The 24,143-nt window shown below is 44.6% G+C and overlaps 1 protein-coding gene across 1 annotated transcript in view; it reads right to left on the bottom strand.

Annotated features, from left to right (window-relative positions):
- The window catches only part of ERAP1 (endoplasmic reticulum aminopeptidase 1), a 37,298-nt gene extending 24,292 nt beyond the window's left edge, over positions 1-13,006 (bottom strand). Inside the window, exons 1-4 of the mRNA XM_070412364.1 lie at positions 12,940-13,006; positions 7,225-7,770; positions 4,597-4,735; positions 1,141-1,275 (exon numbers count right to left, since the gene is read on the bottom strand). Of these exons, the coding sequence (XP_070268465.1) occupies positions 1,141-1,275; positions 4,597-4,735; positions 7,225-7,757 (807 nt within the window). The 5' untranslated portion in view covers positions 7,758-7,770; positions 12,940-13,006. The remainder of the gene's footprint in view (positions 1-1,140; positions 1,276-4,596; positions 4,736-7,224; positions 7,771-12,939) is intronic.
- Positions 13,007-24,143: the final 11,137 nt, after the last annotated feature.

Raw genomic sequence — 24,143 nt, forward strand, 5'->3', positions numbered from 1 at the left:
CGCAGTTCACTACCAGAATCGGAAGACAAAATATGTATTTCTTATTATAAACCACAGTATCACAGTAGAGAAGAGACCTTATAAAAAGATTCACAAATGATTCACAAAAGAGGGCAACTCAACGAGTGGGTGTTTTTGTTGGTAGTTTCCCTGCTGAATTTAATTGCTCCCTACATCCAAGTCTCAGCATCACCTCCAAATCCCCAGGTAAGTGGTGGTATTTCCACAAGGAGAAGCAGCCTCAGGCCATACAGGCACAAAAGGCAATTTAACAGAGAAACCTAACTACCCAGGCCTCAGTGAAAACCAGTACAAATAAACGAGCTATCTCGAAATCAAGTGTCCTGCAGCTCCTTGCCGAAAAATGCATTTGCATTCAGTGTCACAGGAAACTTGTATGGATTGTTCACTACCCAATGGTATCCAGCCTTGAAACGAGAATTTTTTTATCCAGTATTCCCCTAGCCATGGTTGGCAAACTGCGGCTCCTGAGCCACATGTGGCTCTTTGGCCCCTTCAGTGTGGCTCTTCCTAAGCCTTAGGAGTACCCTAATTAAGTTAATAACAATGTACCTACCTATATAGTTTAAGTTTAAAAAATTTGGCTCTCAAAAGAAATTTCCATCTTTGTACTGTTGATATTTGGCTCTGTTGACTAATGAGTTTGCCGACCACTGCGGCCTAGCCAAACGGCTCTCACCAGAGCCATTTAATACTCTAAGCCGACTGCTCTATCTTTCTTCCTTCCAGAAGTCACCTGCTCAGATAGTCAGTGGCATTCATTTCCAAACTGCAGAAAGTTATAGCCAGAAGCCACCTTAGAAACCATTGCAGGGTCATGTCCAACTAACACACTTTAAAGACGTATAAACCAGTCCCAAAGGGAGGGAGGCGGGCCAAGGTCAGAGAGCCAGTTAGCGGTGGGGCCAGGACCATGCCACACGCAAGGCCAAGCTTCTCCACATGTTTTTGTGATTAGAACCTCACTGTAAATATGAGCATCTGTGACAGGAGGATCACCAACCCTGGTGTGCCCCTGACTGCGGGGTTCCCAGGATGTGGATTTCCAGTTTTAAAACCAGGACAGTCCCAGGCAGACCAGGACCAGGTGGTCCCCCCATGTGACAATCACAGGTTCACCTTGACTCCGCTCTTGGTCATCTTGCTGACAGACTTAAAGTCTGAGATAATGAAGGCCACGAGGTACGTGCTCATCTTGACGGTGACATCAAAATGGTCTTCTATGAGTCCTTCAGCAATGGTCACGGATTTAACCTAAAACCAGAATAACTTCCATCATCAAATAATCCAACTTTTTAATTTCCTACCAGACATATCATTGAAAGTATATGGCATGACATTTGTATAATTATTTTAAAATTTCTCTTTCCAATATTTGATTGTAATTTAGTTATCAATGAAACCAAAATGTGGGGTTTTTGAGTCCACGTTCATTGTCTCTTGAAACTGAAAAATGAAGTCGTGGACAAAAATGGTTAGTGGAACCGAAGATGAGTGAGAGAAGCCAGTCCTGGAAGAGGTGCAGCTGGGGTGCCAGGAGCAAGCAGCATCCAGAGCTTCCCTTCCACCTTACAGTCGGGAGTAGTTCAGCATCCAAGCTAATTGAAGTCCATTAGCCCAAGTGTGGAGGCCCACATGGCTCATGGCTCATGGCTCGCACCTTCCCCCCGCACCACCCCCCCCCCCCCCCCCCCCCCCCGCACCCCGCACAGGAACAAACATCAGGAACCCATTGCCTGCTGGGTAAAGGAAAGAGGGGGAGAGGAAGCTCCATGCTTTTGAATTTAGGGGGTGGATACAGCCTTGCTAGCTCCTGATTGTTTTTTCCAAAGAATTCTGCCTTAATAACATTCTTGGGATTGGTTATATGCCTCAGGCTTGGGATCGGTTATCTGCAAGCTGCCTGTCTTAGCAGCATCCGTGCATTTTTTAAAGTTCACGCCTCTCATTCGCCCTTCCTTCCCCGCCCAGTTGGAGTACCTTAGTAACTCCACCTAGTTGGGTTCCCCTCTCTACCTAGCTTCCTTTTGTCTCCTCATTAAGGCCAAACCATTCTATTCAATTTCTTTTTTATTGAGTTATCATTTATATACCATAAAATCCACAATTTTAAAATATAAAATTCAGTGGGTTTTCAAAATTATATTCAGCGTTGTGCAACGATGACCACTTCATTTTTTAAAAATAACCCAGATGGCCGCAAACTGACTCATATTTGGTACATGAGGAATGATTATATGGATGGGACAAAGCAAAACTGAGACTGCTGGTTTTACCGAGATATAGTCCACTTGTCCTTAAATACAGGTATGAGGATTATCTAGCGATGTAATGTCTAATTTATTTTCTGCACTGGGCAAGTATGTAACGATTACAAAACCTCAAAAGAGCTGCTGTTTTCCCAAACAAGTTACCCGTGCCTGGGCCTGCCCCGCAAACCTCCTCCAAACTGATTTGCTTCATTGGAATCAGCTGTTCAGTGCACTCAGGAGGCAGCATAGCAACGTGGGGTGGGAGTGAGGGAGGCACCTTCTAACAGCGGTTCTCAACCTGTGGGTCGCGACCCCTTTGGCGGTCGAACGACCCTTCCACAGGGGTCGCCTAAGACCATCCTGCATATCAGATATTTACATTACGATTCATAACAGTAGCAACATTACAGTTATGAAGTAGCAACGAAAATAATTTTATGGTTGGGTCACAACATGAGGAACTGTATTTAAAGGGCCAGAAGGTTCAGAACCACTGAAAGAGGTCTGCTCCCAAAGAAGAAAGTCTAGTACCTCCAACAACAGAAAGCACTGGGCCAGGATTTGGAGAAAGGACCCTCCAAAACTAGCCTGGCGCATTCCATTGTTAACATATGCATTTTCCCTTTAATCTTATTTCCGCCCAATTTCTGGGCTCTGGTCCTTCTTAATATCCACCAGCTGGTCACCCTTTGGTCATTCAAACCTTGATGCTGATAGCCAACCTAGGTTTACACTTGAAGGACCCAAAATTACCCTTTCTTTTTAAAATGCCTTTACCAACCCCTAGCCAAAATTTCCGTTCCTGATGTGCTAATCATTAAAAAAGCTAAATAAACTAATAAATTTGGTTAACTATTTGCTTTTCTAGCCTCCAAAAAAGATCCTTTGAGTGTCCAGTGTCTTTCCCCTCAAGTCCAGTCTGCAGCCTGATTCAGTCCCCTCCCACTCGGACAGGGGAGGGCTATCCTGCCCAACGGGCAATATTACATTAGAGACTTTCCTATCCTCAACAAGTGGGTCCTGGATATTCTTAGATTTAGACTCTGGCATCTTCTCAAAGCCCTGGGGGCTCCTGGCCTTCGCCCTGCAAGCCTACGAATTTCTCCACCAACCTTGTGTAATCAGTCTCTCCTGGCTCCTTTATTCTCTTAAAGCTGTAATTCTCTAATTAGAGAACTCACTCCCACCCCTGGGAGCAATACTATCATATTGGGGGAGAGAACTATGAAAAAGCTTGTTCTCTATCTCAAGTTTATATTAGAAAAACAACAAATATTTTTTCTTATCTTTTCATATATGAATGTGGGGAGGGGGAGACAAAAGTTCTTGCTGGCAGGGATTTTCAGAGAATGCTTTTCATAGGGCACAGCCCTCTCTGGGGTGCCCATCAGAACCTTGTTTGAGGACGGGACCCTTAAGGTACGTAGAGGGGATACAGAGTTTTAAAGGTTGAGAAGTACTGTCCTGGAGGATGGTCTGTGGCACTCCGGGTCCCTTCATGCGAAGATGTTGCACAGGGATAAGGAGGGTCACCTTCCAGGGCTCCCGACAAAGGGTCCGCCCTGAGTCTCATCCACAGTGAGCCTCTCAGGACAAATACGTGCTTCAGGAGTTGGCGTGCATCTGTTGCAGGATGACAGCTCAGCTGATGCTTTTTTCTAAGCTACCAGAATCACAGGACAGTGGCACTTACGTCCTATATTCATTTGGCACAGTCATCTTTCTGGCCACTTTGAAAAATCAGAGGAAACACTTCCACATCTGCTTTGAAATTTGAAGGATAATGATTTAAAGGAAACTGAGCTACCTATCATTACTAACCTTTAGTACTGTAATGTTCTGAAAAAAATTACTTTTTCCCTTTTTCTATCCGCCCAATTTTGTGCATATGTTTACAAACCACATAGTTAATGTTAAATACAGAAATTATAGAAAATGACTACAGACTAGAAATATGGCCCTATTTGACAAAGCATGCTCTTTAAAATCCCTTTAAAAGATCATATGAGAAAACGTAAGTGAAAGTGCTTTGTGAAGGACCTGCATTCATCAGACTGAATCCCTCCCGAAAACACTGATGACCTAGAATGTCACTCTTCCTGAAATCTTGCATGTTTTTAGAGACAATTTTTTTCTCTAACTACAAAGAAATGATTGCTTAAAACAAAAGCATAGGCTAGAAATAAAAAGGAAAAGTTAGCTATCTGTCAGGCAATAAAACAAACGAAACAGGGAGCTGAATAACAACTATTGTTGGGGTAACGCAAGTCACAGTGAATCAGTGGGTTTTCCCGTGAGTAGACGTGGAGGAGTTCAGGCTCACCAATGGCATATTGGAGATGGCGAGGTGCCTTGGCTCCCTTCTGATCTTGATGGAAAAAGTCGCTTTGAAGGCAGGTTCATCGAAGCAGGGAAAGGCCATTCTGGCTGCAGTAGGTTCAAACTGTGTTGATGCAAGAATCCTAACATGACAGCAAACAAGATAAAAATCCAGCATGAAGTACCAGGGACTCTAAAATAGGTGTGTGTGAAGGGTGAGCCTTCACCCAATGTGACTGATGTCCTTATAAGAAGTGGCGATTAGGACATAGTCATGTACAGAGAGAAGAGCGTGTGAAGACACAGGAGAAGGCAGCCATCTGCAAGCCAAGGAGAGAGACTTCAGAAAAAAAAACAACAACCCTGTTGACACCTTGATCTCAGACCTCTGGCCTACAGAACTACGGAAAAATAAATTTCCTTTAAGACAAATAAAATAAAATCTATATATACCATATAAAAGCCTAAGCGACAGGTTGACCAGTAGCAATGATGCGCACTGACCACCAGGGGGCAGACACTCAACACAGGAGCTAACCCCCCCCCACCCCTCCCACAGCACAGTAGGAGCACTGCTCAGCTGACCTGGCTCATGGCTGGCGAGTGCAGAGGGAGCCTTTCCGGCAGACACTCCCCCTGCTCGCCCCTCCCCCATCTGGACCAGACCATGGCAGCGGCAGGTGCAGCAGGCCGAGATGAGCGGGAGCAGTGTGGTGCCTGGCCCAGGCTCAGGCTCGGGCTCCTCCCTGGCTGCCTACCACTACTACATTCCTCAGGGGATGTCGGAGAGCCAGTTTCAGCCCATCCCCGCAGGCCAGGCTGAGGGACCCCACCGCTGCACGAATCCATGCACCAGGCCTCTAGTTAAAATAAAATAATAAAATAAAATAAAATAGGTGTGTGTTTTAATTTCTAATGTTACCATGAGATAGATGGATTTTATACTACTAAAAAATATTTTACAGTATATGACAAAAGCTATCATAAACTAAGTGAAAAGACAAATAAAACCCAGGAAAACTGAAAGGTATTTGACAAAGGGTTAAGAGTCTTAACAGATAATGAGCTCTTAAAATGAGTAAGAATATACCCAGCAACCAAGTGGAACAGCAGACACAGGTCATAAATAGACAATTCACAAAAGAAGAACCTTCAAATAAGTAAATATATCAAGAGCTGCCCAACTTCCTCAATTACCAATGTAATTTAAATTAAAAGGAGATATCTGTAGGCTTTTGGCTCTAAAAAGATTGCCAATACACAAAATTGATTAGAGGTGAGGGATATGGCAAGGGAATCAAACATTTGTAGATCCTTTGACTTAACAATTTTAGTTCTAGGTATTTATTCCAAAGAAATAATTTATGAAGATGTTCCCCAAAGTGTTGCTGATGTTATAAATTTGGAAACAACCTAATCCCCATCAGTGGGGGATTAGTTAATAAATCAGTGCACAAACATACATTTTAATACTCACTAAAGTGATGTACAGTGATAGCCATCCATATAAAACATCTTCTCAACATATTTTTTAAAATCCCTTCTAAAACAGAAAACAAAATATATCTTCCATTTACATAAAGTAATGTATATACATATTCAGAGAGAAGTCTTTAGGATGTTCCCCTACTAGTAAAATAGAAGTAGTGGTTATCTCTAGGAGCTAGGAGTGGGATACGTTTTACTTTCTTAAAAATAAAAATTATTTTTGGTAGCATCTGACTATTTTTTACTTCAAAAAAAATACATAAAATCAGAAAAGTATATAATCTACTGACAAATAAAACTTAATTTAAAAATGTAGCATAAAATCTCCCAAAATAAATTATACCTCCTTAAAAACAGAACTAAAACAAGGCAGGTGAAGATCCCTAAGAACTTTTAACTGAGAGGAAAGTATTCCCTCTCATAGACTGGGCTGAATTATGTCTTCCAAAAGGATATATTGACGTCTTAATCTCTAATATCTGTGAATGTAACTTACTTGAAAATAGGGTCTTTGCAAATGTAATCAAGTTAATATAAGGCCATCAGGTTGGGCCCTAATCCAATATGACTGGGGTCCTTATAAGAAGAGGGAAATTTGGAGAATGGCCCCATGCTAACAGAGGCAGAGACCGGACTGGTGTAGCTATCGTCCCAAGAATGGCAAGGACCAATGGCCACCACAGTGAGGAAGAGACAAGGAAGAATCCTACTCAGACTCGGAGGACAGGCCTGCTGACACCTTGATTCTGAACTTCTAGCCTCCAGGACTGTGAGAGAATAAATTTCTGTTGTTTTAAGCCACCTAGTTTATGGTATTCTGTTATAGCAGCCCTAGGAAACTAATACATAGGCCAAGAGAATTAAAGATGCTTATTACATCCCAGAAATCTAATTAAATAAAATAGGTATTCACTCTGATAGAGCCGAAAGCAAGAAAATTGGTTAAAACAGAATGAAAAATGAGATCCAAAAAAACAAAGAAAAAAACTACTGCCATGTTTAACTCTACAAAGAAGATGTAAAAGCCAAACACCACAGAAGGAATTCAACATTCAAGGGAATTTTAAAAGACAACCCATTTGAAATAATAAATGTAGTGTGGGCAGCATTTGAAGCTTTAAAAAATAATAGGAAAAAAAAATACCTCACTTCCCCTTCCTTGGTTCTGTAGGTGCTTTTATAAAATCCACGGAAGCTCTCAGAAAGATTGCCAGCATAATCAAGGACAACTGTGTACGGGAGCCCAACCTCCAGAGGCGTGGGAGCCAGAAGTGCGATCTGCTCGCGAGGCGGGTATTCCAGGACTCGCAGCGGTTCTTCGCTCTGCGTCTCTCCAGCTCCCTTCTTGAGGGTGGCTCTCAATATCTGCAGGTGCTGACTATGCAGGATGATGGCACTGGTGGGCTGGCTGGCTGTGATGTTGATTGCCGTGGTCCCCTCGAAAGTCAGAGTGGTGAGGTTGGCATGGATCAGGAGATCATAATGAACTGGGACGATGTGCTCAGGAAGTCTCATCTTATTCCAAGGGAACAGGGTCCCATCACTAGTTCTTGGAGGCGCAGTTTCACTACTCTGACAGCAGGAAGGAGTTGGCACAATTAAGAGAATCAACAGTGAGGAAGGTAGAAATGACATGGTTCTAAGTGACCATTTGCTGGACAGAGATATCATCTTCATTGTTCAAACTACCCTAAAAAATAAAAGCAAAACAAAAAAAAAAGTCACTAAAATATTATCAAGACAGCATGATGATTTCAGAATGTATCCACCTAGAATTGGCAAATGCAGATATAAACTTTCAACAAAAGTATTTGGCCTATTCCTAAAAGTAAAATTACCTTCCCAATGTTATTGATTCATAGAAGAAAAAAGCTTATGGTTAGCAACAATCATTAACACCCACTCAAAGGCATCATCTGGTTTTCAAAGTTTAAATTAACTTTATCAGTAGGGTTCTTGGTTGAAAGCAACAGAGCAAGCTCTGGCTGAGGATCCTGAATAGCTCACTAAATAGGTTGCAGAGTTGCCAGGACTTTTGGGAAACCAGACTCATAAAAAGGCAAAGATGAACTGCCAGGACCACATCAGAGAAGCATCTGACCAGAGGACCACTCCGCCCCCGACTCCTACACACACACACACACACACACACACAGCCTTGGAGGAAGCCAGCACCTTACTGCCCTGGAGATCAGATGCTTGGCACAGCTATAGGCACCACTACAGTGAGCTCTCCACAGCTCCTGCAACTGTGCTTTGCTTGATTCAGCTTCAGAGTCCCAACTTTCAACTACCACTGTCTGTCGGAGCTGAAGTGAGGTGTCCACACTACCAGGCAGGGAGGTGGAGAGAGCAAGAATCAGGACTTTTCAGCGTCTGCAGGGGAGACTAGCCTTACGTCCCACAAAGCTTACAACCCAGAGACTTTATAAAACCTAGGGAGCACAGGAAGCAGATGTAGATACTGAGTAGCAAGGGGAGCAAGGCAAGTATCCATAACAGTGACCTTCAGTAACACTGGTATCTTTGTCAAATTATTGTGCCAAAAGTTAATCTGATATTTATTTAGCCAAGAATTACTGAAACAGTTTATGGTGATTTTCACCATAGTGTGTGACTAACCCACCCGTCACCTGGATTCTCTCTTACAATCAACCCAACAAATAAGTGTTGAATGCCTGCTACATAGAAGGCCATGTGCTGAGCACTGTGTGGAATATAGTAACCCACAAGACATAAATCGCACAGTCAAGGACTTTAAAACCTGGAAGGGCAGAAAACATTCATACACAAATAATGAAACACAGCAGAAAGTGTGGAGTGCCGTAAGAACAATAAAAGAGGGTGCCCGGGACGAATGGAATGATGTTTCTAAAGGAAGACAGTGACTTGGCTGCAGTGACTCCGGGACGCCTCCGTGCAAGACCAACCTCGGAGTGTGGTCTGAAAGATGAGTTTGGACCTGGAAATGAAGGGAGGACATTGAAAGCTTTCACTGCAGATGGAGCAAGCCAGGGCAGGAGCTAAAGCACAAGGGGACAGAGGGCTGTTCAGGCGATTGATGTGGACCAAGGGAGCCTTAGAAGAATGTAATGGAGAATGATTTTTCATAAGCAAAGAGGAGACTCAGATTATGCTCAAAGCATCCTGGGATTCATACCATATTTTGCCCTTTATTTTAAGGCCATAGGACACAAAAGGAATGTGAATCTTAAGGGCGAGCCCAGCATATTTCTTTCTGTCTTTGATAAAGACATATCTCTACTGGGTGTTTGCCAGGAGGGTCCCTGTCAGGTGAGCCCAGGTAGTTCCCTCAAACTCCTCTGTCTCCTAGACATTTGGATCAGATGAGAACAGTAATGCTGCAATATGGATCCCTCAATATGGTGGTGCATGGGATTCTCCCCCTACATGTCAGTGGTTTTCAACTCTGGCTGCATATTAACATCACCCTGGAGACTTTTAAAATAACTGTTGACTAGATCCCTATCTAAAACAATTAAACTGGAATCTATGGTGATGAGGACGAGGCATCAGAATTTTTTTTTTTAAAACTCCCCAGAAATTCTATTGAAGAGACAGGTTGAAAAGTTCCTAGATAATTCTTGCCAAACTGGTCTTATCCGTTGAACCCTACATGGTGGGGGTGGGGAGAATAATAGTTCAAGGTAATCACTGATGTGTTCTCTCCCACCCGCCCCTTTCCATCCTGTTCCCTTCCCAAACACACAGCTAAGGGCACCTACCTCCCTCTCCCCACGGAGCAGATCTTCAGGCTAAGCAGAAAGGATACCAACGCAGTAGAGACAGCCAACCACGGAGACACCCAATTCAAAGGCATCATCCAAATAAATAAAACAGAAAAGAGATGTGACCAGGTGGGGAAAACAGGCTTTTTGTTTGTTTGTTTGGTCTCAGAACCAATTAAAGGATGCCTCCAGCTCCAGAGGATGAGAGCGAATTGGTAAACAACAAAGATTAAATATCAAAATGGTAAAGAGGTCTTGCCCCTACCTCCTCAGGCAGAATCCCAGGGCAGGGGGAGAATAATGGATCTCCCTTGAAGTGGGGGACCAATTTCTGATGGCAGTAGCTTAATGGGTGTGGCCAGTGACTCAGGATGGTAGAAGAATACAGTGAAGGTCTAAGTTCAGGCCTGTGAGGACTTTGGAAGTCCCGGAGTGTTCTCCAACAGCCAAGAGGAAACCTGAAAATTCCAACTGGTTCTGAGCTGACAGCAAGGCCCAAGGGCTGCTAAAGAGGTCGGCAGTGAGAATTCACTCAGAGGATGTGCAGGGTTGAGTCCATGAGGGGAGGGGGCCAAAGTGAACATGGCTGTGTCCCAAGGAGGATGCAGTGCCAGGAAACCAAAATGGAACATGTAATACAGACTACTTAAATGTCAGACTACATGCCTGCATAGACATACAGATATAATTACAGCTATACTAATCATATAAATACTAGGCTTACAGTCAGAAAAATCCTGGCTTTGAGGCCTTGCTCTGCCACATACTGTATGAACTTGGGCAGGTGATTTAATGCAGGTTCCATTTTCTTCATGTGTAATATGAGAATAACAGCTCTCTGAGCTAATCGTGAAGATTAAATGAGTTAAAATATTTTCAACCACTCGTTCCACAAATATTTATTGAAGGCCTATTGTGTGTCAGGGGTTTTGCTGACCACTAGCAGTGCAAGATTGCACAGGTCCCTGACCTCACAGAGCTTACAGGGTGGGGGGAGGAGGCTAACAAGTTGACACAAAACTTTATATAGTTACCAACAGTGAATACCTATAAAGGAAAAGCACACACACATACATATACTGAAAGAATTACACGACAGGCCCGTTTACATTGGGGCTCTCGGATATTTTTAGCTGAGGTTTAAAGGACAAATTCGTGTGAGCTACGCAAAGAGGGGGAGGGAGAGTTTCCCAGACACAGGGAACAGCAATCATATCTGCAGGCTGAAGCAGCAGAGTGTGTGTGTGTGTGGGGGGGGGGGGGGGGGGGCGGGGTCTCACTCTGAGGACAGCATGCAGCAGGAGACATGAGCCTGGGACAGGTGGGCAGAGGCAAACCACTACACACAGTAGGCTCAAGGATTGTGGACCAGATCCTAAGCGCCATGAGAAGCCACTAGGCTTTGAGCCAGCAGGTCTTAGGATCCAGTTCACACTTTAAGAAAATCACTCTGGTGTGAAGCAGGGAAGACTAGAAAGGAGCAAGAGTGAAGGCCAAGAGACCAGTTAGAAAGTAGTCTAGACAAAGAAAGCTGGCGGGTTATGCTGAGGTGGTGTCCATACAGAGAGGGAGAGGAGTGGGGGGGGGGGGGGGGGGATTTACACATCCTAAGTGGGGGACAAGGAAAGGATGCATCGGGATTGCTGCCGGGTTTCTAGAATGAACATCTGGGTAGTCGTAGGCACCCTTTACTGAGACAGAGAAGATGCGAGACTGAATACATTTAAAGGGGAGGAGAGGAATCAGGGCTAATTTTGTTTTGTTTTGTTAGTTTAACTTGTGGTATCTATGAGATAGCCAAGGGGAAATATCAAGTAGGCAGTTGAATACACAGGTTTGGAGCACACAGATAAGGGTTTAAAGGACTTTTCTTAAACACTATATTTTTAGCAGCCGATCTTAACTAAAGAATCTTGCACAGTCACTGTTGTCAAGGAAAGTGCAGCAGTAACAGTACCTAATTTGAAAGTCAGAAAGAGCCCATGATACCTCAGGAACTGTATTTAGGCTGCCTCTTCCCACTCACACAGGAAGTCGGGGGCAACTGGTTCTGTTTTTCACCCTTCCTTTTATGGGGGGGGGGGGGGGGGGGAGGTGAAATTGATCACCAAGAGGTAACTGACTTTCTTCCAAAATCTTCTGCACAAAGAAACTACAAGCACTGATAAACCTGTCAGTGCGGGTAAATAACAAAAGTGTTGAATTAATTCTTTTTTTTTTTAACATACTAGAATTTTTTCTATTTTTCAGGCCCACCTGAAAGTATGCTAGGTATTAGTTACAACTTCAACTCCATAGGAAAACAGGCAACTCTGGCCAATTGCAGCATTTTTAAAAATTGTTGACCACACGCTGAGTTGAATTGAGCTGAGAGCGAACCCTCTGGGGACTTGTAGAAACAGCGTTTCTTTCAGCACCTGCCTGCCCGGGAGCGCGAGGAAGCGCCTGTCCTCTTCCTGGGAAAGCACCGCAGCCACCTGCGAGCAGGGCGCCCAGAGAGGGCGCGGATTCGCTCCCACGCGAGGGCTTTATCGGGACAGAAGCCGGCCAGGGCGAGGAAGTGAGCGCAGAGAGCTGCTGGCAAGGAGTTCAGAAGCTCGGAGCGCATGGGTCCCTGGGACACTCACAGACGCCAGTCCCGGCCCGCCCATCCCCACCCCGATCCCCACCCCCATCCCCCGGCCCAGCAGTGACCCAAGCCCTGTTCGTCTCTCGGGCAACTTCCCGCCAGGCACCCCAGCCCTCCGACCCCGCCACCCACCCCTCCTGGGAGTCTGGGGACGGACGGCTGGCAGACGCCGCCGCGAGGCGGAGCACAGGGCGGCTCCCGCCCGCGGGGACGCGGCCGAGCCCCGAGCACGCGGAGGGCGCGCCGCCGGCCCTGCGCCCCTGCCTTCCCGGCGGACAGTGCCCCCCGCCGGCCGCAGCCCCGGCAGCCCTCCCCGCGCACTGGGCTCCAGAACTGCCCGCGCCCGCATCGCCGTCCCTGGGCCCTCCTTCCCCCACCCCTGTCCCGGTCTCCTCGGGGCGCAGGGAGGGTGCCGGACCGCGCCCTTCTCCAGCCACGTAGCCCCCTCCCCGCGGGGCGCGCCCGGGACCGTCCGCTGTACCTGGGGGTCCGGGACCCGGCCGCTCGCCCTCCCGCCGCCGCCGCTGCTGCTTCGCCCGCCCGAGACCGAAAGTGAAAGTGGAGCCCGGCAGCCGCACGCGGCAGCGGCGCGAAGGGCTCGCGACCTCGAGGCTGGCGCGGGAGCCCGGGCTGCGGCGGGAGCTGGGAAGGGGAGACCCGGCGTGGGGCTGCGCGACAGCCGGTCCCTAGGCGGGACTCGCGGATCAAGTCTGGGAAGCAGTGGGGTTGCCATGGGGGGGGGACAGGGTCGGGGGGGGAAGCATCCTTTCTGACTCGAGTCATTTTCTCTGCGTGTGTCTTTGGATGTGTTTTTTTATTATTATTATTTATTGGTAACATCTGTCGCAGCGGGGTTGGGGCCTAATGAGCGGGCAGGTGCTACTGGGGCAGGGAGCTGACTCCTCTGTCCGTCCAGCCGGGACGGGCTTTCCTACCCCCCTATCCCCACCCCCACCCCCCAAACCCGGTTGGACTCAGCGGGTGTCCATCATCTCTCTCTGCAAATGGTTTGAGAGCTGTTGGCCGCCTCAGAAAGAATCGGGGACCCAGAACAACCCTTAGCTGCAAAATGCTAAGCCCTCAGGCTTTCCGTGGAGAGTGGTTTCACTAGGGACGCCTCCAAGAAGGAAGGAGGTATAGATAGTTCCCGAAACCTCCCCACCTCTACCCGGGGACGTGGACCCCAGAGATTTGCTGCTCCCCACCTTAAAACGTTCATCTTGCTTTAACAGATCAAATAACCATTGCCACACTCCCATGAAAACATTTAACACTGAATGAAATGCACACCCCATTTCCCGGGTCTATCTCTGAACAGTTGATGGTAAACGAAGTCACAAATGTTCATACTCACCCTATGCTACAAGCTGGTGAGGGTACTGTACGGCCTGCCTCTGGGACCCCTTTCTTACTATACTCGGGCTTTCTCCTCTCACTTGCCTTTTAGCCTCCTTACTTTTCGGAATTGGTGTTTCAAGTCACTGAAACAGTAAATGCCAACTCTTTTTCTCCAGTCTTATGCATCCTTTTGAAAAATACACTTTGTTCTGCATATTCTCTCCAGTCAAGGACACTTTGTAATATAAAGTTAACACCCTGTCCCCAGGTCCAACCAGGGTGTGATCAAGGGAAAATTTTCACTAAAATTCAACAAGAAACAGGGCTTTGGGATCAGGTGATTTCCCAAGTGTGGCAGGGGCGTCAGTGCATAGCTATGGCCTCCAGCGCCTCCAGGGGTCAGTGAGTGATCCCAATTTGCTCGGATGAGAGGTTCTTGTCCAGGAAACTCATGCCTTTCTTTCCTTTTATATTTATGTTTTGGGATGTAATGGTTCCCCTTTCATTCTGAATACAGTTTCTTTAAAATATATCTTGAAGATCAGGATGGAAGGGCACCAAGCAGACTGAAGGCTGCTATAAATGGGGGGGGGGGGGGGGGGGGGGGTGTATGAATGTGGGCAGAAGAGAGCTGAAATGTCAGTAAGGAGAGCGTGCCACCGGCCCGGTTCTCTAGACTGTTCTCTCACAAGCTCTTCCTTGCTCAGACTTTAGACTCAGTTACACTGGTCATGATTCCCTCTTCAGAATCCAAGTGCGCAACAAATGAAGCAATAAAACAGAGGGTTTGGCTGCCTTCCCTTCTAATATCGAAGCTCTAGCAGGGCTATGAGGGATGCAGACCTTGGAGTGAGGGCTTTAAACATGAAGGAGTCCCAGTTGTAGAACCTGTGAAATCAAAACTCAGCAACTACCAAATGTAAAGATAGTATAATTAGAGGGAAGCGGACTGAAAGAAAGGACACCTGAGCTTGATTACTTACAATTAGGTGCTGCACGAAGTGCTAGCCATATGCATATGTGTATGTAATTTAATCTTTTCCAGCAATCATGTCATGTTATTGTGCTTTATAGGTAGGAAAAGTGAGAGAGGTTGGCAGCTTGGTCAAAGTCAGAGAGAAAATAAAAAGTGAAACCTAAATTTGAACCCTAGGTAGGTCTATTTGACTCCAAAGAGCATGCTTTTTCCACTAAATCACACCGTTTCCTCAGTTAGCTGTTTTTCACTTGCTCCTCCTCCTCTTCACGTCACCCCCATTTCACTGGGCACTCCCAACTTGGCTCTTTCCCATCCAGCCCCTATGGATTTCACATCCTGGGAAATCTTCCTGGAACCTCCAGAGTTCTTCTCATTGGATATTAGGTTATGCTGCTGTAATGGAGCAACCCTACGTTGGCAGTAGGTTAAGAACACAAAACTTTCTTGCTCATTCAGGGTACACAGCCCTTAAGACAGGCAGGGTACTCTGCCCTCCGTGGCCACTGGATACTCAGGGTGACGGCGGCTTGTCATCTTATAGGTGCATCCATCTGAAACTTGGCAGGAAAGAGAAAGTCCAGAGAATTATGCATCAGCTTCTCCTCGCCTAAGTGCTGAATAACACGCATCACCTCCACTCACATTCCACTGGACAGAATTATGAACACTATAAACACTAATAACATTGTCTTATTAGCAAAGATGTGGGCTTAAGCCATTTAAGAATGAATGACTTTAGGCTACTACTGATCAGTTTTTTATATTGGATTCCAGATTTTGATCAAATGGGGTTTAATTTTGCTCCAATTGATTGAATCAGTTCTGCCTTCATTAGCTTTTAGTTGGTTACTACCAGCATTTGGCTAATTTCTTCTCTTTTGCTGCCAAAGCTGCTGCCATTTTAATCATATTACTACACTCCTTTTTGATGTAAAATCTTACCTAGAGTCATGATGTAGAAAATACACAAAAGCAAGGCTACTCTGATTAAATGGGATAGCTTCTGTCTTTGCCAGCTGCCTCCCAGCACCTCCTGTCTCCCCTCCACACACATACACACGTGGTCCCTGAGACACCTCCACAGGCCCTAGGAACCCAGAACTCAATTTCAAAAAATGTCAACTTATAAAGGAATAGCGATGTCCCTCATTCCTTATATTCTTGGTAGAAAGGATGATGTATTTTTTCCCTGTGTGCCAAATTGCAGGAGAGTCCTGCTCAATAAAATCGATACCATTTTATTAATAATCAGAAATAGGGAAGGAGGTATAGATGCCAAGTTAAAAGAATGACTGTCTCAAAGCAGACCTCTGAGCTAATAACAAGTAACAAATTCCTCTGAAATGTTGTGGTTTGAAAGCACTTACATATACTCTATCTCATTGGATCCTTGTGTAGGTGGCTTATAGTTCCATTTTTCTAGAATGAGGAAATTGGGGATGTGAGGTGGTAAGTGACCTACCAGGGGATATCACATGGGGAGGGCCTGCTCTAAAGTTAAGCCAATTCACAGGAAAGCAGGGGTGACCAAGACAGAGAATATCCCCACGGAGGCTCTCACATCCATTGTCCTGAGCAAGCCCTGCCCTTGGACTTTCCAGTTAAGAGAACCAATGATTTCCTTTCTTAATTGAGCCAGTTTGTGTCAGGCTTTAGAACGAGTCTCGAGTCACCATTATGACAAGCACTAGAGGAGGGAGCAATGGGTCCCAGTTTCTGGAGGAACAACTGAACTTCTTACCAAGTGACCAAAACTGCTGTCAGACCACTAGGACCGCCAGGTCCTGAAAAACATTCTGCGTGACTTAAGGACTGGTTACATGTTCCCTTTTCCCTCCCTCCTCGAACATCTAAAGTATCTAGTTCTTGCAGCCTCACGGAGTCCAGGGAACCCACCAGGATTTGTGCTCATCAGTAAGTGAGAGGGCCCAGCCATTGCCCTCTAGCCAGCATTTTGTATTCCTATTGCTTTCCCTTTGCTCCCTTCATTAAGGAGGTAAATCACCACAACACATGTTTTGTTTTGTTTTGTTTTAAATATATTTTATTGATTTTTTACAGAGAGGAAGGGAGAGGGATAGAGAGTCAGAAACATCGATGAGAGAGAAACACTGATCAGCTGCCTCCTGCACACCCCCCACTGGGGATGTGCCCGCAACCAAGGTATATGCCCCTGACCAGAATCGAACCCGGGACCCTTGAGTCCACAGGCCGACGCTCTATCCACTGAGCCAAACCAGTTAGGATCATGTGGTTTTTTTTGTTGTTTTTTTTTTAATTTGCATTTCTTTCATTACTGATAAGACTGAACACAGATGCTGAACATATGTTGATAGGACGTTTTCACTTATTTCCTCCTTTGAGAGTTATATGTTGATGCTCAGTGCCCATTTATCTACTGGAAAATCATTACTTCATTATATAAAAATTATGACAACTAAGAAAAACCCACAAATTCTATTAAAATTTAAATATCACAGTCAGTGAGGCTCTATTGTTTCAAAGCAATATACATTTAGATGTGTCAAGGCAATTTCCTAAAATTCAGACCTAAGCCTGATATATTATTTATGTTGGAGTTTACCTGATATTGTCAATCTGAACAATTCACCTGCTCTTCGAATGCAACAAATAATGCCAACCTCACTTCATGTTTTGTATCCATGTAATTACAAAGACAGAAAGGAAAAACCAAAAGGCCAGTGACATTTACAAAAACTAATTTCTATGTTGGATCAGTCCGGATTCAATCCCAGAGAACAGAATTTAGTCAAGTCATTTAATCAGAAAAGGATTTATTGCAGGCTATTAGGTGACTCACATAATCATTGGGTAAGCTTAATGAACGCGTGCTAGCCCCAGTCCGTAAAGGTGAAATCAGAAAATTTGTACAACAAAGGAGTCTCTCAAGCTTGGCCCCATTTTTCCCCCTCTTTCATGTTGGTTTCACTTTTGGGACTGGAAGCTCCAGGAACAAATCCCAAAGCCACATTGTAGAACTTGGCCACCAGCAAAGCTACTTCTCTTGCCTCAACCCAGAAGCCATCTGCTAATTGGGCTGCTGCTATCACAGCTGCAGGCTCCAGGTCTAGTCATGGATGTTCTAATCTGTCGGAACAAAATGAGTATCTCAAGCCCTGCCTCTCTCTCCACTTAGCTCAGTTGCAAATTCAGTTCTCCCACCAGTGCTTCTGTTTGGCAGAGCCTAACTCCCACCCAGAACCCAGGAGCCAGGGAGTCTGGGAAGTGAAGTATTTGCTTTCCAGACTGCAGTGGAGTGAAGAATTCCGAAAGGTTGGAAGATGCACACAGTGAGCCCATCACAGTATCCACAAATGTTAAACTGTATCGAAGCTGAAAAATAAACACAATTATGAGGAGGCCTCAAGTAATTCTGAATGTTTTTATGGAAAAGAAATAATAATTGGGAAATTGATTGTAGATTTAGATTATGAGAGGCAATAGGGCACTTTGGAGTGTGAGAAATATTCAACTTTGTGACATAAACTCACTGCTAAGCATCAGTTATGACTTGGAATCTTTGAAATGTCTCTAGGGCTCTTTTTTCCTTTGTCCATTTAGCACCCCTTCCTCCCGCATTCTGGTAGACACATAGTCACATGACCCAATCTCAGTCAGAGATTATAGCACCCTCTTTCTCTCGCTACAGTGATCCGGCCAAGGATTGGCACGTGAGCAAAGCCAGGGCCGAGGCCTTGCCCAGGAGTAATCTGGCTGAAGCTGACAGGGAAGCCCCCTTTTTAATTTTTTTTTTTCTCTCATTGTGTTCCCTATACTGTAAGAATGTGGCCTTAGGCAAGTTTCCACTCGGAGGCAATGCCCAAGAAGTGAAACCAAGACCAAAGAGGGAAAAGAAATGGTGCTGAGCTGGAGAGACTCTGTTGTACACATTTTCTAATGTTACCTTCAGGGACTGGGGCTGCTTCCTTTCTGCAGTTATTTCTTCAGTTTGTGAGTGTCCGGCATCCTTTTGGACTAAAATCGTCGGTTGAGTTGGGTATTAGTCACATGCAATTTCAAGAGTCCATGGCAAGTCACAGTCTCAATTTCATAACCTACTAAATCCACTCGTCGCTTGGAGGAAGGTGGTGTCCTTTGTGTCCCATGGGAAAACAGAGTTTTGTGTTTCTTGCTTCCCATACATTGTTTGCGGTTGACCTAAATTTCAGTGATGCCTCAGCCAGAACTACATTTCTAATCAACCAACTTGATTTAAGTAATATTGATAGTGACCCTCAATTGCAGAGAAGCAGCCTCTCAGAATAATTCCACTTTTTAAAAAACTCACTGACCACAAGTGTCTGCACCCTACAGCCACCCACTGTGTAGTCCAGAGAGCCCCAGAAATGTCACTGTGAGGGGGAAGAGCCAAAGAAAAACTACTGTGAGACCAGGAAGGGAAGAGAATCTATGGTTCCAGAGGGCAGGCTTTGTGAGTGTGTGTGTGTGTGTGTGTGTGTGTGTGTGTGTGTGTCAGAAAAGGAGAAAGAAGAATCAAAAACTTTTCCTACCAATAACACTCAGGTGTGTTGTTTTCCACTTGCTTTTTTGTTTTTTTAAGTATATTTTTATTGATTTCAGAGAGAAAAGGACAGGGCCATAGAGATAGAAACATCAATGATGAGAGAGAATCATTGATCCGCTGCCTCCTGCAGGCCCCCTACTGAGGATCAAGTCCACAACCCAGGCATGTGTCCTTGGCCTGAATCAAACCTGAGACCCTTCAGTCCGCGGGCCAACGCTCTATCCACTGAGCAAAACTGGCTAGGGCTCCACTTGCTTTTAAGCTTCCTCATAGCTCAGTTCTACAGTAAGTTTGAAATGAGTAAAACCTGCCCCAGGTTTGTCTTTTCAAACACTACAGGATCAAATCAGACGGGCATTAGAAATATGGCATACAGAATAATCACCCTCAAGGAGGGTTTAGTTAGGGGTGAGTCCTCATCATGGGCATGCACCTTTCCCAGCACTGTGTTCATTCAGCACAGTCTTCTAGTATTTTGTGGGAGATATTGTCACCTTCTAGGACATCACAAAGAATTGAGCATATAATAGACTTCAATCAGTCATGGATTTAATATTCTCAGTTTTTACTATTTGAGTAGTTTGTAATTTTGCTGAGGCATGAATCAGACTTGCACGAACTGATGCGACAAAAGGAGCCACTTGACCCTTGAGTGGGCCTGGCCAGCCATTCAGAATCCACACCCCCACCCAATTCATCATCACAGGCACAATTTCTGAAGTGATAAAATCTAAAAAAGTAATAAAAAATTAAAGCTACATTTCTAGAATTTTATTAAGAATCTTGAGGGGTCACTTAAAGTTTTAACATTCATTTGACTGCATTTTATGGGAGAAAATATGTACTCAAGTGGTATTTGAAATTGAAGTCTTGGAAAATTCTTGCAGAAGTCTGCTGTAATTTAAACATCACTAGTTTTTCTTAAGCTGTTGAGGGTAGTATAATTCATGAGTAAGGCCACAAAAGTTTTTAGAGTGAGTCCTATAAAACTGCTACTAATTCTGAAAATGAGATTTTCTTTTATTTGTCTTGAAAGAAAAAAAAAGGAGTCATGTCCTTTGCAAAACTGCAAACAACAAATGCTGATTGATTAGTTGCCAAAATAGTCTTTTCTCATTCTTTATGCTGTTGATTTTTGTATTTGATGTAGTTTATAACCTCTTCTTTCTTGAAATCTCTCACCTCCCTTGGCTTTAGAGATACCACTCTTATTAATAACCCCAAATTCACTTACAGTTGTCCTTAGTATCTTTAGGGTGCCCTGTGGATACCAAAATCCATGGATTCTCAAGTCCCTTAAATAAAATGGTGTAGTGATTGCATTTAACCTATATTTGCATAGAGGCTACAGCAAGAGTTGCCTACATATCATTTCATTCGTGTGGATTCAGCACAGTGCTTGGCTCACAGAAAATTCATGTTTTGCTTTTTGGAACTTTCTGGGATTTTAAAAAATATTTTGATGTGTGTTTAGTTGAATCTGCAGATGTGAAACCCACCTAAACAGAGGGCTGACTGTACTTGGATTTCTCTCTTCAATTCTAGATCTGTATAAACACTACTTAACTCTGGAACGTTCTCTTGGATTTTCTATAAACAGACTCCAAAAGAGACTGCCCTAGTTCCTCACAAACTCATAACCTCCTTCTGTCTTCCCTTTTTGATTCTTTTCTCTGGTGGCAGACCTAGAAGACAGGCAGGCCTGGCATTCAGTGCCACGGACCCAGGGGAAGTACAACATGAAGAAAAGGGCAAGGGGCAGAGGGGTTCCTTCTCTATGACCAGGGACTGGCTGTCATGGCCTATAACTAGGTGAGTGCCAAAGTCAAAGCAAGTAAAACAAGCCTAACCTAGGAGCTCAGTGAAAACTAGGAGGAACTACTTACCCATTTTTCCCCGGCAGTTTCAGTTACCCACAGTTTTAAAATATTAAATGCAAAATTCCAGAAATAAACAATTCATAACTTTTAAGTGGAGTGCCATTCTGAGTAGTGTGAAGAAATCTTCTCCAGCCCTGCTCCAGCCCACCAGGGATGTGAATCTTCACTTTGTCCAGCATCTCAATGCTGTATCTGCTTCCACTCCCCACTGGTTAGTCACTTAGTAGAGAGAGGGAGAAAGACCCATTCATATAACTTTTATTACAGAATACTCTTATAATTACTCCATTTTATCAGTAGATATTATTGATAATCACTTATTGTGCTAATTTTTAAATTAGACTTTATTATAGGTATGTATGTATAGGAAAAAATAGTATATACTATTAGGTTTGTTACTATACATGGTTTTAGGCATCCACTGAGGGTCTTAGGATGTACCCCCATTGGATAAGGAAGGACTACTGCAGTTTAAAAAGGAGATCTAAAAGCAGTAGGAAATCTGAGACTGATTAAAACATGAGTGGACCAGAGGGGCACATCTTAATAAAAAGAACTGGTATGTTTTGAGCATTTCTGTGTGCCAACTGCCATGCCAAGCACTTTATATGAAGAGGGCCCTTTAATGCTCACAACACTATAAGGTATGCTACTGGTATCGTTTTTATGGAGAAAACGGAGGCCCTGCAAGGTTAAGTAACTTGTAGGATATATGGCTAGGAACTGGTAGAGCTGAGTTAGTGATGAATTCTCAAGATTAAGTACTCCTACTTTTCAAATCTCTCCTGGTGCAGGTTTACTTGTGTGCCATCTTAGTTTAAAAGGGATTGGTGAGAGACTATTCCAAGTGTGATTATGATCTTGCCTTCAATCTAGTTACCCAAGCTACCCATTAACATGACAGTATCATCTAGCTCCTTCATTCCTTCACCACTCAACCTCACCAGGTCCTGTCAATATTACTTCCAACGGAAGTGTATTTTGACTCTTTCTTTTCCTTACCATTCTCATGGACTACAATAATCTCTCCTGTGCTAGTATAACATCCTCTTAACTAGTATTTTAACTTCTAATTTCTCCTCTTTCTTCAATCTGTTTTCCATACTATTGTCTGTCTAACCCACCATCCTAGGCAAGCATGGGGCCCAGAAATGTAAACCAGGAAGCCAGAATTTGGCCAGGGATTAAGACAGAGCAACTACTGTGATGGCAAAGGTGGAGAGGGGCATGTGGTAGGGGTGGGGGTGGAAGAAAGCAGAATTGAAAACATTGTCCAGGGAAAAGGTGATCCAGAAACCTAGAAACAGTTCAAAGAAGGTATCATTACAACTAGGAGCAAGCAGAGATCCAAAAATTGGGTCTTAAGCCGAGAGGCCATAACTGGATTCAGCCAGATGAACATGTGGAGAAAGAGTGTGAATAGAAGGTAAGATTTTTTTTTATATGGGACTTTAGATTGGTCTCTGGGTGGGACAAGACAGGTCCTCTTCAGAACACTGTATTAGTTTTCTCTGCTACATAACAAATTTAGCAACTTGGAACAACACAGTTGTTGCCTCACAGTTTCTCTGGGTCTGGAGTCCAGGCACAGCTTGGCTGCCTCCACTGAGGGTCTCACAAGGCTGCCATCAAGGAGTCATCCAGGGCTGTGGTCTCATCTCAGGCTCAACTGGGGAAAATGCATCCCAACCTATTCTCAGGGCTCTTCTCCTCTCACTAAACACCCTCTCCTCCACCAACATTGGGAGGTAGCCCACTTAAGGAGGGAAGCAGGACAGTGGCCGCTGTGTGAGTCACTGCGTCCTTTCCCTGTTTCTCTCCCTTGCTAAACGAGACACCATGTGGTCTGTGTCCCTGTTCTCCACCCAAACCTGAGGAGTCTCATTTCTCACTTTCTTCTCTGCACTCCAGTCCCAATAGCCTTATTTACTGCATGGTGTCCTTCCGGCTCCCCATGTTACTACATGTTATTCTACCTGCCTGAACTTTCTCTAGTCCCGGCTTCTCTTACTAGTAACTCATCCAACTCTCAGCCCAAATGGTCTTGCTTTTTCTCTCGGAGGGCAAGAGGAGATATAGGTGCCAACCAAGTCTGACACTGTGAAGAACAGAAGTAGCTCCCCTGTCTGATCCCTCTCTGATTTCCTTAGAGTACCCCCTAACTCAAGCATGCCTTAGCTCTGTCATTGCTAGCAATGGGTTCCCACTTATTTTTAAAATATATTTTTATTGATTTAGAGAGAGAGGGAGAAGAGGGATAGAGAGAAATATCAATGAAAGATATATCGATCAGCTGCCTCCTACACGCCCTCTACAGGGGGTGGAGCCTGCAACCTGGACATGTACCCTGATCGGATATCGAACCAGGGGCCTCTCGGTTCATGGGTCAATGTTCAACCACTGAGCCATACCGGCCAGGCAGGTTCCCACTTTTTAAAGAAAAAAATACTATGAGATATTTGAGAGATATTTGACATATCTTTGACCCAGAACCTTGCTGAAGATATCAAATATTGTGACTATAATTCAATTCCTGAGGGCTCTTTTAAGTATAGTCTACAATGAAATGTCCACCTTTCTCATGATTCTTTGGCACTGCACTTGGTTGTCTTTGATGTCCCATAATTCCTTGGCACTTCTGTGACTGGCTGTTGTGAATTTGTTTTACCTCTGACTCTGTGCAATACCATGTCTAGTTTTTGTGTGGCTCTGATATCATGTCCAAGTTACTTTCATATCATGTGTTCCAACAGTAGATTAAAAGACATTTTTGGTAGATTTTGAAGGACCCCTTCATGGGCAGCCAGCTCTTTGGGAACCTACAAAAGGCTTCTTCCACCCTGGAGTCCAAAACGCAGCTCAGAAATAGTGTTGTTGAAGTAAGTCTCTTCTTCCAGAAGGAACAGGGCCATGGCTGGAGTTACTAAAATGGACACATCTGG

This window comes from Myotis yumanensis, unplaced genomic scaffold (assembly GCF_028538775.1).
Source record: "Myotis yumanensis isolate MYYU_CA2020_CCGP unplaced genomic scaffold, mMyoYum1.0.hap1 SCAF_4, whole genome shotgun sequence".
In the NCBI taxonomy this organism is placed as follows: domain Eukaryota; kingdom Metazoa; phylum Chordata; class Mammalia; order Chiroptera; family Vespertilionidae; genus Myotis; species Myotis yumanensis.